This window comes from Plasmodium cynomolgi, chromosome 10 (genome assembly GCF_000321355.1).
Source record: "Plasmodium cynomolgi strain B DNA, chromosome 10, whole genome shotgun sequence".
NCBI classification, from domain to species: domain Eukaryota; phylum Apicomplexa; class Aconoidasida; order Haemosporida; family Plasmodiidae; genus Plasmodium; species Plasmodium cynomolgi.
In genome coordinates this window covers 458954-474627 of record NC_020403.1, presented here as the reverse complement: position 1 = coordinate 474627, position 15674 = coordinate 458954, and the positions used below count along the sequence as shown (strand labels likewise).

Sequence of the window (15674 nt, the reverse complement as noted above, 5' to 3'; positions counted from 1 at the left end):
AAGGGGACCGAAAATACATCCCGCGTCGAAAATTTTGGTTGACAAAAAAAAAATAGTCCCCTTTTTAAGGGCGTTGCAGTTACATATAAAAAATTAAGAAAAAAGTGCGCCACTTGGTATTGTAATCACGTCACTTTTTACTTCCTTAATGAAGTGACCAGATGGATATATGTGAAAAGGTCTATACGTATGTAATACGCCATGTGGGCCAAAAAAATAATCCAATTGGTATAAGCATGTTTTGTCTACTCATTTGAGCGCTTCAGCTGCACCACCGCACGACAAAACGGAGGAAACAATGCCACGTAAAAGGATTAACGCAAGGTGAAAAGGAAACATCAGTTGTCCGGAATCTCTTTTTTTTTTCCCCCCCACTTCGAGGGGATTTATTTATACTTATAAAATTGTCACCAGAAGGGGTCCCTGTTGAGAGGTTTGCCCTGTGATGGATGAACGAACGAAAGTTCCCAAAAGGGAATGCCAGACGTGAGAAAAATGAACATGTTGTCATATGACCAGTGTGCGCATAACGTGTATTTATATACCTATGTGTGCTTCCTCTTTTTTTTTTTTTCCTTCTTTCTGGGGAAGGATCCCTCATGAAGGCACACTCATTCGATGCATTTCTCCAAAAATGCAAACTTTTTTTTCCTCGGCACAGAACTTGTCACTGCACAGGTAAGCGTCGTCTTAGGTGCCATTTTGTGGCTTTAAAAAAGGAGGCAAATGTGCACATAAGTATAAATACACATATGTACATATGCACATATGTAGGCCACGGCAATGGCCCTCAATAGGAACCAACTAGTGGCTGCAAAGAACGAGTGAACAATAAAAATATTTTGACGCCCTACACATGCACGCAAAATTTGGTGCGGAACAATTCGTCGACTCATTTTACCAACTTGTAAAATTACCCTATCATCGCAGCACCGCACTGAAACGGTAGTAATTAAGAAAAAAAAAAAAAATCGTCAAAGTGCTGCCACAATTTAACACCTCGCAATGGGCGAAATTCCTTTTTTTTTTTTATAATCACCCTTTTGGTGAGGAATCAGTTGGCATTTTTCTAAGTCCCGGTTGGCAGCAAAAAACGGTGTTTTTTGTTCAAAAGTGCGTGATACGTATAACGTAGGTATGAATTTTTTTGGGGAGGGGCGAGTTTCCCTGTAGGAGTGCCTCTAACCCCATGTACTACAGTTGCAAATGTAGAGGGCTACTAATTTGCCGCTAAAAGAAAGAGGCACATATTGGGATGCTCAGATTTGCTTACCACGATAGTTGACTCCACCATCTTTGAGTCGTTCCATTCACTCCGTTTTGGGTACCCCTGTTTTATCCACCCCTTTTTTTTTTGCACGGCACACTGCATATGTGCGATATAGGCACACGCTTACTTGTGGCCTTGTGAAAAACACACACCTGGGGGCACAATCCTACAGTGCATGAACCATGTCGGCTTTCGAAGAACTAGGCCTGCACGGCAACTTGTGCGAACTGCTAGAAAAAAACGGCATAGATTTACCAACCGCTATTCAGCAGGAGTCCATCCCGCTCATTTTAGGGGGGGGAGATGTATGCGCATCAGCTGAAACGGGGACAGGAAAAACGTTAAGTTTCATTGTCTCCTCTTTGCAAATAGTGCACGAATTGTTTAGGAATATAGGAACGTACGAATCGAGCAATTCTAGCGTAGCTCTATGTGGCAGTACCAAGAGAGACAACGATAATGGTGAAATTGCCAGTGAAGTGAAAAAAGGAGGTCTACTCCTAAAAGTTGTAAGCGGCAATAATTCGAGAGTCACTCTGAACAATGCACTTGGAGAATGCACATGCAATGGTGAGTACTCTAGCTCGTTCGAAGAAGTCAAAGTGGGCTGCGAAATAAGGAGTGGAATGTACGCCTACGAAATTGAAGTGCTAGGAAGGTGCTTCCTAAACGTTGGATTTTGTCCCGCAGTAAAGGAAACGCTAAAATATAACTACACCTACTGCAGTAATGGGAGCAAGTACACAAATGGAAGGGAAGAAAATTATGGGGACGCCTTCTCAACCATTGATATAATAACTTGCTTGATAAATAAAAACACGAACGTAATTGCTTTTAAAAAAAATGGGAAATTTTTGGGAAATGCTTTTAAAATATTTTACAAGTATAATGATCTGCCTTTTTTCCCCTATATATGTGGGAAATACTTTCACGTGAAGTTCCATTTTGCAAATTTGAAGTACGCGGATGCGTCCTACACAGAGTTGAATGAAATTATGTGCTCAGGTCAGGAAGACAACTCCAGCACGAGGAAGGTATACTACGGTGGAGATCCCGGGGCGGATAAAACCGCGTCGAAGTTCGAGAACAAGCAGATGCAGAGCAGTGGACCCCCTGCTGGTAAGGGCGCTTTGGCAAGCGGCAAGGTGGACGCAGCGAATAGGACGAAGTTGTACTGCATCGTTCTCTGCCCTACTAGAGACCTAGCCATGCAGACGTACAACAATTACCTAATTTATGCGGAGAGTTTCAGCAGCTCGTCCATAAACATCGGGCTGCTAGTAGGAGGGGAACAACCTAACAGGGACAAACGAAATCAGCAGCAGTATAGCAACATTCTTGTGTGCACTTGTTTCAAACTTATGGAATGTATAAAGAAAAACACAATATGTTTGAACGATGTAAGATTGCTAATTTTGGACGAAGCGGACGAACTTATCAATAATGATGAGAAGTCCATTTTGCAAATTAAGGACATAAGTATGAAGCATAGTCAGCATGTACAGACATGCTTCTACTCAGCCACGTTACAAGACCAAAATGTAAAGGATTGCATTAACAAAATTACGAACAAACCCATTTTCGTAGATTTGAAGTATGGGAAGAATAGCATCCCCTCTCACATATATGTTTGCGTCTACTACGTTAACAATAAAAATACAAACATGTGCTACTCAGAACAAAACAGGAAGGAAAAAATGTATGATGACATAATTTACAACGAAAAGCTACACGCAATGAGCTACGAAATGGTTTATGAATATACAGACAAAGTACACTTACTCAATTGCGCAAAAAATGAAAAGGAAAAAATTTCCCTGGATATTAAAATTAACAAATTGAAAAAATTAATTCACATAATTAATGTTTTTAACATGCAAAATGGAATAATTTTCTGTCGAACAAATTTAGACTGCGATAATGTATACAATTTTTTAAACCACCTTGGAGATGGAAAAGCATACAAAGGTACAATCGAAACGATGAAGGAAAATAAATACTCCTGTGTTATTTTGAAAGGGAAAATGTCCAACATGGAAAGGAAGAATAATCTTGATGCTTTTAAAAAAGGAGAAGTGCGCTTTTTAATATGTACGGATGTTGCTGCCAGGGGTATTGATATTCAGAATTTAAGATACTTAATCATTATGACTCTTTCTGATAATATAAATTCATTTTTTCACAAAATTGGGAGAGTAGGAAGAGATGGAAAAAACAGCTTATGTATTGTTTTAAGTGCAGAATCTCAGGAAGAGAAAGTGTGGTTTCATACTTGTCCTAGTAGGGGCGTTAACTGCTACAACAGAAATTTGAAAGACAACAAAGGATGCACAGTATACATTAAAGAAGCTGACTATATTCAGACCATCAACAACATGCTGGAAACGCCCATGCATGTACTTGATTCTAAGTACTACTATGCAGAGAATGTGGTGGACCCCCTTAACTACCTCAAAAATAACCCCGTTTCGAACAAAAGTCGGAGAAACAAAAGTCAGAGCGGCAACACCATTTTCTCGGAGCCTCTTCACACCGACGTGATAGGGTGCTTCGGCTCAAGTATTGAAAATATCAAAAAGTTGCAGAGTGACATCTGTTGCAGGTACTACGAGTCGGCCAAGTTTGCTTTGTGAGGGAATGGCATATGTCCTTCTGGTGATCTCTCTGCTTGAATGTGTCCCCCCGCATGTGTAGACATACTACTTGCGTGTTTACTCGTTCGCCGCAGGCGTAGGAGTGCAACGGAGGGATAAGGGTCAATGGCAGGTTAACGCGCGGCTACCCACACTACTGTTCTCGTGTAGCCCCTTAGCTCGAGCTGCACACCGCAGAAACGGGAGGGCTCAAACATGTGCAGTCAAAAGGGCCACTTTAGGTTAGCATTAACAAGTGCCGCGAAATTATCACCAAACTGTTTGGGAGTAAACCTTTTGTTGGTTATTAAAAGCTTGACGAGGGGTCGTCCCATGCGCGAAAAGGAATATTCTGCACGACGCGCCTTTTCTGTTCCGCGTTCTGCTTTCCAATTGCTCCTTCCACGGATGCATTACCTCATAGATTTGTGCACCCACACGTTGGCACTTCACATGACCAGAATGGCGCTTTCTTGTATAAAAGGGACTCTGCGCAATTCTTCATTTTATTTTATTTTCGTGACTCTTCATCCGCTCCGTGGCGGCAACTGACAAGCGTGGACGCCAGGTGGGAGGCACAGGAATTGTTTCCCAAAAGTGTGTATGTAAGTACGCATGTAAGTGCGCATGTAAACACGTAAGTACATATGTATGTATTTTTTTTTGGGGGGGGCCCTTTTTCTCACCGCGCAAAGTGCTCTATTTATATTTCCTCCGTATTTTTTTCCCCTTTCTGCTGGACCCGCTCACACAAAATATGTTTACTCAATTTTACAATTTCGAAATGTGCGTTTCGTTCACCTTGGGAAAAGGAAAAAAATTTGGCTGACCAGCAACATGTGAGGTGATGTCAAAAGGGGGTATGTACCCATTTGAGTTCCCATTTTTTTGGGCCACTTTGGAAAACATTTAGCACATTGCATGCGAGTGTTATCAAAGTAGGGTATGTGTTCTATTACCGTTATGGCGGCTGCGGTTGGTGAAGCGTCATAAGGAGCATCTTTCTTGTACCTCCATTACAGAGAAAAGAATAAGCACCTGTGCCAGGATGAATATGCTGGTCAACGCAAGGGGAGGCATAAAGAGCCTCCCGCAAGTTAGGGCTACAATCAGCCACTACAGACAGAAACTTTTAAAATTCCAGCAGCAGGCACAGTTCTCATTATTCAACACTGAACAGAAGAAGCTAGCCGAAAATGGCGTCACGGGCAGTGGTAACACTGGCTTTATTCAGCTGTATCACGATTTGGTAAAAACGAACAAAATTGAACGGGACCCCTTTCAGTACAAATTAGTTCTGATTCTTCAGGTATGGCTAGAGATGGGAGGAAGCGGAGGATCGCAGCTACCCACGTGACTGTGTGTGTAAGCAGTGTGGTACTTGTTCTTCTGCGCAGTTAGCAGCACAGCACCCACACATAATGCTTCCGCACAGTATTCCGCACAGTATTCCGCACCGTATTCTGCATCGCATTCCGCACCGCATTCCGCACCGCGCCATCGAAATGGTGAACTCACCCCGCCGTGTCCCCTTCTTAACGCAAACATGTGCAGGCCCTGGAGAACAACCTGAATGGCTTCTACGACCATGTTGAGAAGAAGCTCGCTAGGGGGGAAGTTCCAAGGAAAAAGTTCTTCAGCTCATTTTTCGGGATGAAGAAAAACGCACAGGGGGGGAGCAAAGAAGGGAGCAACAAACTCGCAGAGGAAGCAGAAACTGCACAAGGAGAGGAAGATGAACAAGCTGTGGAGAATTACCAAAATGATGATAATTTCTTCATCTATGAGGAGGAAACAAATACCAAGGAGAAGCAAAAAAGCTTACATTATAACAGCATAGAGAGTGAGGAGTATTACCTCCGAGGCACAGACTCTTTAGTTGATGAGGAAAACATTAAGTATATCAGAGGACTGTATGTGTACGGGAGTGTAGGCAGAGGGAAGACCTATTTCTTGAACCTACTATTTGACAGAATAAAATTAGGAAAACTAAAAATTCATTATCACAATTTCATGCAAGAAATACACAAAAGTTTTCACGAAGAAAAAATGAACAATTCAGAGGATGCGATTAAAAGTATCTCCATAAAAATGAGTAAAAAATATAAATTAATTTTTATCGACGAATTTCAGGTGGTACACATATCCGACGCAATGGTGATTAATTCTTTATTTAATCATTTGTTCTATCGAGGAACAGTTTTGTTATGTTCTTCCAATAGGAACCCCAAGTATTTGTATCACAATGGGCTGAACAGGGAACGATTCATCCCATTCATAAAGCTACTCTACAAATTTAATTACATTTTCGAAATTGACAACTATCACGATTTTAGACTTCGAAATAACAACGTGGATAATCATATTTATAGCATACCAACAAAAAATTTTGAAGAAATTAAAAAAATGTGCAATGATATGTATTGCCAAGTGAGCAAAAAGGATATGAATCACGTTAGACAGGTAGAAAAATATTCTAAAGAAATCGCCGTCTCTGACTTTAAAACTTGTGTCATTCCATACAGCTTAAATGAGTATGCCATTTTTTCCTTCCGCGAAATATGCGGGCAAAATATCAGTATAGACGAATTCAATGCAATATCGAAAGCAAGTCACACTTTATTTATTTATGACATTGAAAAAATGAATGAAGAAAGTAAAGGAAACGAAATGAGAAGATTTATTTTGCTCATAGATATTCTCTACGAAAAAAACACAAAAGTATTCTTTAGTGATGTACCCATTTTTCAAATCTTCCAAATACCCTCTATTATCTCTCATTTCCACACCCTCATGGAACAGATGAAAAAAAAATATAACAGTTTTAACAGCTTCAAAAATGATGTCAATTTGTATCTCAAGTCGGGAAGTTTCAACAGAGAATTATTTACAAAAATTGTCTCTCATTTTGGCATTGACCAAGAGTCAGTTTTTTTTTTTTTTTTTTTTGACGTTTTACATTTTAATACGCTTCATTGTATGATGCGTGGACCAATGCATCATAATTATCCACTACACATTCCCATCGATGTGCTTCCCTCCTCCTCCCTCCTACAGAATCGGCATTAAACTGTTCGACGCCATAAATTTCAACATCAACAAGGAGTACATCCCCATTGAATATTTACGGTGCGCATTTTTACGCCCCCATGGAGAGGGAGCAAACCGGAGCATTACCAACCGCAACAAAGAGCGCCCCCCAAAAAATGTGCGCATCCACATTCCATCCCCGAAATAGTTCTATGCTTACTCAATTTGTGCGTCCCTACTTCCCCCCCCACCCCCTCCTTCCATGCAGACACATCCTGGCCTTCCACATCACCAATTACGAGGTAGACGTGAAGAAGCACCTCAAATATTTGGAGGATAAGGATGTCCAACTGGAGCCAATCCCCTACTTGCTATTCGAGTAACCCAAATGAACTTCTCCGCGGAGGATCCTCGCCTTCGCAGAAGTATGGAAGCATGTCTCCCCTAACACGTTTCTACACATCTGATCACCCGTATGTACATTCTAACGGTGACGATTCCCCTTTGCAGCGAAAATGAGATTGACACCTCCCAGGAAAACGCGTTTGCCTCAATGAGGACTCTATCTCGGTATGTGCTCATAAATAAGTGCCATCGCGTCAGCAACTGGCTAATTTTGACGAGTTCTGAGCAATTCACAAGGGAGGACCACTGTCTGGGTTGCCGAAGGAGTTCACTACTTACACGTTCCTGCGTTTTTGTATACCTCACATTTTTTTTTTTTTGTTTTCCCCATCCCGCAGGATGAAGCACATGGGCACCGTGTCCTACCTGGAGAAGCACAAGAAAATATACGACAGCAGTGCGTAAAATAAAAAAACGTACACGCAGATGTGCACACTTTCGCAAGTGTTTTACCTGCCTGTGTAGTGAGAACGCGGCACTTACACAATTGCCAATAAGTGTTTTACATCAGCTTTGAAAGAAGTCATAAAGGATATCCATTTTTTGTTTTACGTTTTGTCTGCATAGCCGTTTAATTGGGGGGAAGTTTTTCCATATTTTTTGCGTCAATTTTTTTGACAAAATTTTGCCTTTTTTTTTTTTTTTTCGCCGCGCCCCGTGCGCATAGCATACCCGCTTTAATAACACATTTACCATTTAAGAGGAGGCGGTTATTATTACCCCTATGAGTGCGTATTCGCAGCGCCACGTCGCCCCTCTAGGAGGCCTTTCCGTTTGGCAAAACTTCCCAATGGTGAAAAGTTGAGAGCTATAACATAAAAATGGTGTAGCGGCTAGTTTTTTTTTTTTTTTTTTTGTCTGCTTGGTGTTTTTCGCCTCTTCTTCGCGTTTTGCCTCCGTGTCTGCTCCCTTTTGGCCGCCGTTTTCCCACGCCCTGGAAGGCAAACTGAAGGGCAGATAAAAAAGGGCCGCTGAAAAGGAAGAAGAAAAAAAAACGCACAGTGCATACTGCGAAGGGGTATTCATTGAGGAGGTACACATTTTGTCAACCTTACCTTCCATGTGCCGTCTTGAATTAGGACTTTTGGGGCATTCACAAGGGGCGTTATCATATCCCTGTTGGTAGTGACTGCAGTGGAGGACCACACACACACTGTTAGCGACTCCTTCCCCGTAGGGCACAATGAGCACGGTAAAAGTGTCATTCCAATCGAGACATCCGTTTCGAGCTGTTCTATCGTGAAATTGCAGCACTCATCATGTGGTGAATTTTTTAGTTTTTTTTTATTATTTTTTTATTTTTTATTATTTTTTTATTTTTTTGCTTTCCACATGATCAGAGAAAACGCACGAAGGAGAATTCCAAAAGCTCCAAAAAAAAAGAAGGAAGGAGAGAGCAAAACGGGTTAGGTAAAATCGGAAATAAAGAATTACATTATGTTGTTAAGCTAAACTCGGACGAAGAAAATAACAACAAGAACATCACAAATAAGGACAAATACAAACATGCAAAGAAAAAAAACAATAAAAGACGAAGCTTATCAGTACTGGTCCCCAATTACAAAAAAGACATAATAAATAACATCAAACTGGCTGACAAACTGTACAAGTTGACAGCAAATAAAAGCTCAGACGAATCGGAAGAAGACAATCGTAGAAAGAGGAAAAACTCAAAAAGGGAAAAAAAAAATGAATCGAAGAACAAAAAGAACAAACATAGGAGAAGCCTTACCTGTGGAAGTTACCACTCCGATAGTGAGCATAGTGTGGACAATGTGCAAAATAACAAGAAGGTCGACATAAATATTAATGAAATCCAGACCAAGTACAAAAATAAGAACATAAAAATTATTTACGACGATGGGCATTCGAAGAGAATCGTCGTCCGGGGGGACAAAAGGAAGGCAGGGAGGAGCGACGGGGAGGACGAATATGAAGGCGAAAGCGACAGCGATGATCAAAGCGATGATCAAAGCGATGACCAAAGTGATGACCATAGTGATGATCAAAGTGATGACCAAGGTGATGATCGAAGTGATGATCTAAGCGATGGTGGAAGCGAACCAGATGGTGAACGTCGATGCGGGAGCCAAGCGGAGGACCACTCGAACGACTACAACCGACGAGCACGCAAAAAAAAAGGCAGTGGAAGAAGAAAACGCAAAGATGAAAGCAAACCCGCAAAGAGGAAGAAAAAAAAATGCGCCAAACGACACCCCACAACTCTGAGTGATAGTTACTGCGAGGAAAAGAGGAAAAAATATATCCAAAAGGGGAAGAGGAAATTCTCGACTCAGAAGTTCGTAGGGTCTAGAAACAGAAAGGAGAGCAGCGAACCGATAGACAGAAATTACAGAGCAGGTAAAAACTATGAGCAAAGGGAAAAGAAGGACTACTACCCTAACATGTATGAAAGAGAAAATAGTGAAAATAGAAATAAAGAAAAAAACAAAAATATAGATAAATACAAAAATATAGACAAATACAAAAATATAGACAAATACAAAAATATAAACAAAAACCAAAACACGTTTGAAGATGTAGAAGTCTTTGATCCATGCATTGACAGAAGCAGAAAAACGATGACGTACCAAGCTTTAAGCACAAGGAGTGACCAAGTGAAAAATAACTTTTTCCTCAACATTAAGGACATAATTTTCAAGTTGCATCTGAACTTACAGAACATTAAAGAAATTCTAAAAAACAAAAATGATTATATAACGAGTTTGCTAGACTCATCCTACAGAAATATTATTGAAAATGTGAAACGCAACGCAATAAAACAGGACAATTTTTACAGGATAATTTTTCACGACTTGTTTAATTTATTAAATGAATTTATCATGGTGGATGATTATACAAAGAAGTTTTTCTTCAGCATCGAGACGGAGGTTAGGCAGAGGTGCTTGGAAAATATTAAGAACGAGTTTTACAATTTTATCAATAGGTACTTGCCCTCGGGGGAAAGGAGAAGTGTGTACAGCCCCAGCAGGGATACGAACGAATTGAATCCGCAGGACATGTACAAGCGTATCATGGACATGCACGAATCTGCCAACAAGCGGAAGAATCTCTACTCTACTCTGGCCTCGTACAACAATGGGGGGGGGCCGACCGGAAGTGGGAACCCTGGAAGCTGCTTCACCGGGAGTGGCTTTCCTGGGAGTGGACTAACCGGCGAATACCAGGCCCACCCCGACGTGCAGAGCATCTTGCACCTGAACAGCCTACAACAGATCGAAGGTGGTAGAACCGAGCTGGCCAAAATCGACGCCATGGGAAACGACCTCTCACTTAAAGTAAAAAAGGCAAGCATCTTCCAAAACGTAAGCGAGCAGGAAGATGTCGTAGACTATTTAAAAGGAGTTGTAAAAAGCGAAAAGGAAAAAAACATAAAATTGGAGTTGCAGTATGATGAATTGAAACAAAAATATGATCTCTTGAAGAAGAAAAGGGAAGAAGACGTCACCAAGGAAGTCAATATGTCCAAAAGTAACGCAGATGAAGAAGATAATTTTTTTAAGAAATTTTATCAGAGTCAGTCATTTATCAAATTGGAGGAAAAAAAACTGGAGGACTCATCCAAGAGGATCGTCGACGAAAATGTGAGACTCACCAGGATGAAGGAAATGAACGAGAACAGCAAACGGGAAATAGAGAAAGACATGCACGACATCGAGGTTAAGAAAAAAGAAATCGAAAAGGACAAGGACGATATAGAAATTAAAAAAAAGGAGATCGAACTTGCAAACGAGCAGATAAGCAACCAAAACAAACAATTAGAAGACGAACAGGACATACTAAATCGGAGGAAAAAAGAACTTGAGGAGGAAAACTCCATGCTAGATAACACCAAAAGGGAGGTGGATGAACAGAATGATTTGATAAAGGAGAAAAAGAGGGAGCTGGACGAGCTGAACAAGTTATTGGGAGAAAGGCAGAAGCTTGTGGAGGAGGTAGACAACACACTGCGCCAGAAACAGAAGGAAGTTGACGACATAGATGCGCTGCTAAACGAGAAACAAAGCACCATGCAGAGAAAGTGCACCTTAATGGAAAGAGAAAGCCTAAATCATATGAAGGAAGAAGAGGACGCTTTGGAGAAAAGAAATAATCAGTTGAAGAGTGGAAGCACCCAAATGAAGGCTAACGAGGCGGAGAATGACATACACAACGATGATCCAAATCAGGAACATGACAGTGGGGACGACCACCACAAAAGAGAAAACGAAGAAAGCAACGCATTCTATATGCAAAATGATAACCCTAGTTATACACCCAGCGGGGGGGCTATCACGGATAAGCATGGCACTCTCACTTTAGAAAAATCGTTAACACGAATTGTGGAAAACGAAACAAGACGGAACGACATGCATATCGAAGGGGACTCCAAACGAAGCAGCGTTTTGTCTTATTTAGGGAACACGAAATTTTCTCTGAAGGATGCTTCCAAAAGGGATAGCAACATGTCGCAAATAAATGGTACCCGCCAAAATGATAAACTTGTGCTAAATGATAAAAACGTGCTAATGATGAAAAATGAAATTGTGGAAAGGGAAAAGGCCCTTTTAAGTAGAGAGGAAAAGCTCAATGAAGAAAAAGAACAAATTGCCCAGCAGATGAACCAACTTAGCATCTTAAGGGATAACATTTCGAGCAAAACGGAGGCACTGCGTATATGGGAAGAGGAACTAAAAAGGAAAGAATTACACATACTAGGCATGCAAAAAGAAGGAGACGGTACACAGCGGGAGGGACAACCAAATGTCCCTTCAAAGAGAACCAACTCTCTCTTCTGTAACGCAGAAGAAACGAACAGTTTGGGTGAAAATTCAAAGCAGCATTTCGAGCTAGCACATTGCGGAAATGACTCTAATGAAGGAATCGCAAATCATCAAATGGGTCACGTGGGAATATCTCAACCTGAAATCGATCATAAGAGGACCAACCAACCGTATGACGAAGCTCAATTAAACGAATCCCTACAAAAAGGGGATAGCACATATTTGAAAAGTACCAATTCTTCACAGGGGAAAAATATCAACGACAGTTCTTCCAACCTGTGTGGAACTTCTCCCCCAGCAGGTGATAACTTAGACGCAATAAAAAGCAACCTAAACGACTGTTTGGATGAAATAGCTAAGTACAAACTTTTGCTAAAAAGTAGAGACGAAGAAATTTGTTCATTAAAGACACAACTGGGAAGGCAACAAGGTGAAGCCAGCTGGAACGGAGATGCTACAAAAGAGGGAAACAACTCGGGGGATAATTCAAAAATGGGGGATTCTCTTTGCAATACGGGTAATGCGGCAGAAGGGATAAATGGGCAAACTGGTTTTTCTTCCCTGTCGGGTGATTCGGGTAACACGGCCATGGGTTCTTTGAAGCAGTCAGCCGAGTTTTCAGGCCCCGCGCCTGAACAGAGTAAGGTATGCACCGAAAGAATTCGCAGCAAAGCGCACGAGGGAATAGCGGAGCAACCCAACGTAACGCTTTCGTGTAGACGCGCGAGTGGGTACAGAAGTACTCATGCACCAAGACGCAGTTGCTTACATGTAGTTGCCTACCCGTATGTGCCAAAACAAAGGTGGCTCATAAATATTGACGAAAGGGGAGTAAAGTAGGCAACTGGGCACAAAAAGGCCGCGCTTATCCTGCACAAAGTGCAGACATGGCACCATTCGATGGGTGGAAGGACGAAGAATACATTGCAGAACATTCCGTTTTGCATTTGAAAAAATATAAGAGGAATCCCCGACAGATATACCCACGTTTAAAAGAGACGATCGGGACCCTTGCCCATATGTGCATATATAAATGACAAACTTGTGTGTGTGTACATACGTGCGTACCCGCATGTGTACATATTCCCTCCTTTTCTTTGCAGCCAAACTCAGATGGGACCGAATTAAACGCTCAGAAGATGATGAAAAGTGTCATTAGCAGCGAGCTAATCACGTTATACAAAGAAATAAGCAAAATAAAGGAGGAGTACAACAAAAGCATCCTTAAAAAAAATGAGTTCATAGGGGGCCTCCTGCACAATTTGTAAGTACATGCGCGCATGTACACGCGTTGGGGGAGGTGGAACTATGCACCTCTATTTCCTCACTTTTTTTGCATCCCACCTAGTAAACATAATTGGGTCAGATGGGGCAGCTCTCATGGACCTGCTCATGTACTGTTGTCTAACGTGGGGCTGAGAGTTCATTCACGTGTTGACCCACAAACGCATGATCGAGATGCAGCTGGGGACAAAATATGCGACTCTCCGCGTCCTTTTTTTATATAACCCCGCGGAGTAAACCACGCTACCCGGAATGTTAAACGTCATTTAGAAAGATAAGAAAAAAAAAAAAAATTCCGTATGCTCCGCATGTGCAACCCGCTCAGTTCACAAAATGGACGAACTGCTTTTGCCATTCCATCCTTCCCTTCAGCTTTAACGAAATGAGAAACAACTACAAGTTGAAGGAGAATTTCTACCAGAAGGAATCCAGCAAATATCACGCCCTCATTAGCGACAAGGAATGCTACATAAACGAACTCAAGTAAAAACAGCGTTTTTCCTTTTCGCAAATTAGCCGCGGCTAAGGTGTTCACGCGCGCACAAGATTGATGCCCTCCTTTCTTTCCTTATTCATGTCTCTCTCCCCTTCTCTCTCTCTTCCTCTCCCCACCTCTCTCTCTCTTTTTTTTTTTCCCCCTCCGTAGAAGCGCGTTGCAGGAAAAAAAGGCGAAGGAGGTGTCCTACAAAAAGATGCTACTCAAAATGAATCAAATAAACGATGCGTACAAGTTAAAGAATAAAAGAAGTTTGTCCACCGTGGAAATGTTGAAGCAAGACATAAAGCTCCTAAATCAGGACGTTTTAAAAAAAAAAGAAATGGTAAGTTTTTTCTAATGGTGCTTATCTGCGCAAAAAAGCGTTATGCGTGCTCACGATGGTATGTACACGCACATGCACGGGTAAAAAAAATGGCTTGAGCAAAATTTGGCCCCGTACGGGGCACATCACCTTGTAGAGTCTTCGCGTACGTGTGCGGAGTACATAAGCGGGGCACACATGCAGAGTACATATGCGGGGCACATATGCGGGGGCACATATGCGTATGAGAATAGCACACATTCGTGTTAATTTCCCCACGCGTGTACGCATGCAGTAAACATGCATGTAGGCATGCTTCATGCGCGCGCACGGAAAAGGGCCCCCAAACGGCGTCTGCCATAGGCACGTTGCGTGCGCATATTTCCGCGCACTTCAGCTTATATATACATACGTATGTGCGTATATATACATACAAACATGCCGCTATCCAAATGTACACGCGCGCAATTCACACGTACATATGCACATGTTCACCTTTTGAAGATTAAAAAATTCGAAGTAGCTCAGTGATGGTAGGGGTAAATTAAAAAAAAAAATATATAGCGCTTTTTAAAAACATGCAAGGAGCGAAAATTAAAATTGATGAGCGTGCAAAAGTGCTGAAGTGAAAAAATCCCCTTCGCTTTTTTACAGTTTAATTTTACTTAATATGGCTTAATATTGCTTAATTCGATTCAGTTGGATTAATTTGGTTTCATTTATTTTTATTCAAACCATTTCAGTTTGATCCATTTCAGCTTAGTGCAAGCCAACTCGATGCAATTAAATTCGACTTCAATTCACTTCAATTCGCTTCAAGTCACTTCAATTCGCTTCAATTCACGTCAATTCACTTCAACTCACTTCAATTCGCTTCAATTCGCTTTATTTTAAGAAATTAAACCAAATTGAAGTGCCATCAAACCGCGAGCACGCCATGCTGAGAGATTGCCAAGTTATAAGGCCAATCATTCGCTCGCCATTTTGAAGTGAAACGCGGCCTTAATTTTTGCCCCCAGCCGCATGACTTTACCCATAAACATACATACGCACATGCATACGAACATGCATACATGCCCGCACGTGTACAAAGTTTTAAATTGAAAATCCTCGAATTTTCAGCCCAGCCCTTTTTTATGCCTCGCGCAATCGCCCTACTCCCCCCAGTACACATTACACATACGTACATACCACGCCAATATATAGCGTCCTTTTTTCCCCCCTTATAAAAATGCAAAAGGAAGAAACAGCCACATTTACCCCTTATTAATAAATAAGAAAAAAAAAAAATTTTTTTGCTGTAAACAATGATACAAAATTAAGTCCTACATTTGTACTGCCCATTTTAGCATGTACAAATGGGATAATACAAACCGGGAGAAAATCCACCTTTCAAATGAACATGCCCATTTTTAACATAATAAAAGCCTTTCTGCTTTGCTTTCCCCCCCCCTTTTTTTTTTTTTTT

The 15674-nt window shown here is 41.3% G+C and overlaps 3 protein-coding genes across 3 annotated transcripts; all 3 read left to right on the top strand.

Annotated features, from left to right (window-relative positions):
• Positions 1 to 1452: 1452 nt before the first annotated feature.
• On the top strand, positions 1453 to 3897 carry PCYB_102000 (DEAD-box subfamily ATP-dependant helicase; the record flags this gene model as incomplete). Its single annotated transcript, XM_004222749.1, has 1 exon — positions 1453 to 3897. A coding segment is annotated over one exon (2445 nt), but the record flags the coding sequence as incomplete, so codon positions are not given.
• A 1054-nt stretch (positions 3898 to 4951) lies between these two features.
• Positions 4952 to 7316, top strand: PCYB_101990 (nucleotide binding protein; the record flags this gene model as incomplete). The annotated part of the gene is made up of 4 exons (XM_004222748.1): positions 4952 to 5212; positions 5458 to 6827; positions 6961 to 7032; positions 7202 to 7316. The coding sequence occupies 4 exons, from the start codon at positions 4952 to 4954 to the stop codon at positions 7314 to 7316; spliced, it is 1818 nt and encodes a 605-aa protein (XP_004222796.1).
• Positions 7317 to 8678: 1362 nt separating this feature from the next.
• On the top strand, positions 8679 to 12962 carry PCYB_101980 (hypothetical protein; the record flags this gene model as incomplete). Its single annotated transcript, XM_004222747.1, has 1 exon — positions 8679 to 12962. A coding segment is annotated over one exon (4284 nt), but the record flags the coding sequence as incomplete, so codon positions are not given.
• Positions 12963 to 15674: the final 2712 nt, after the last annotated feature.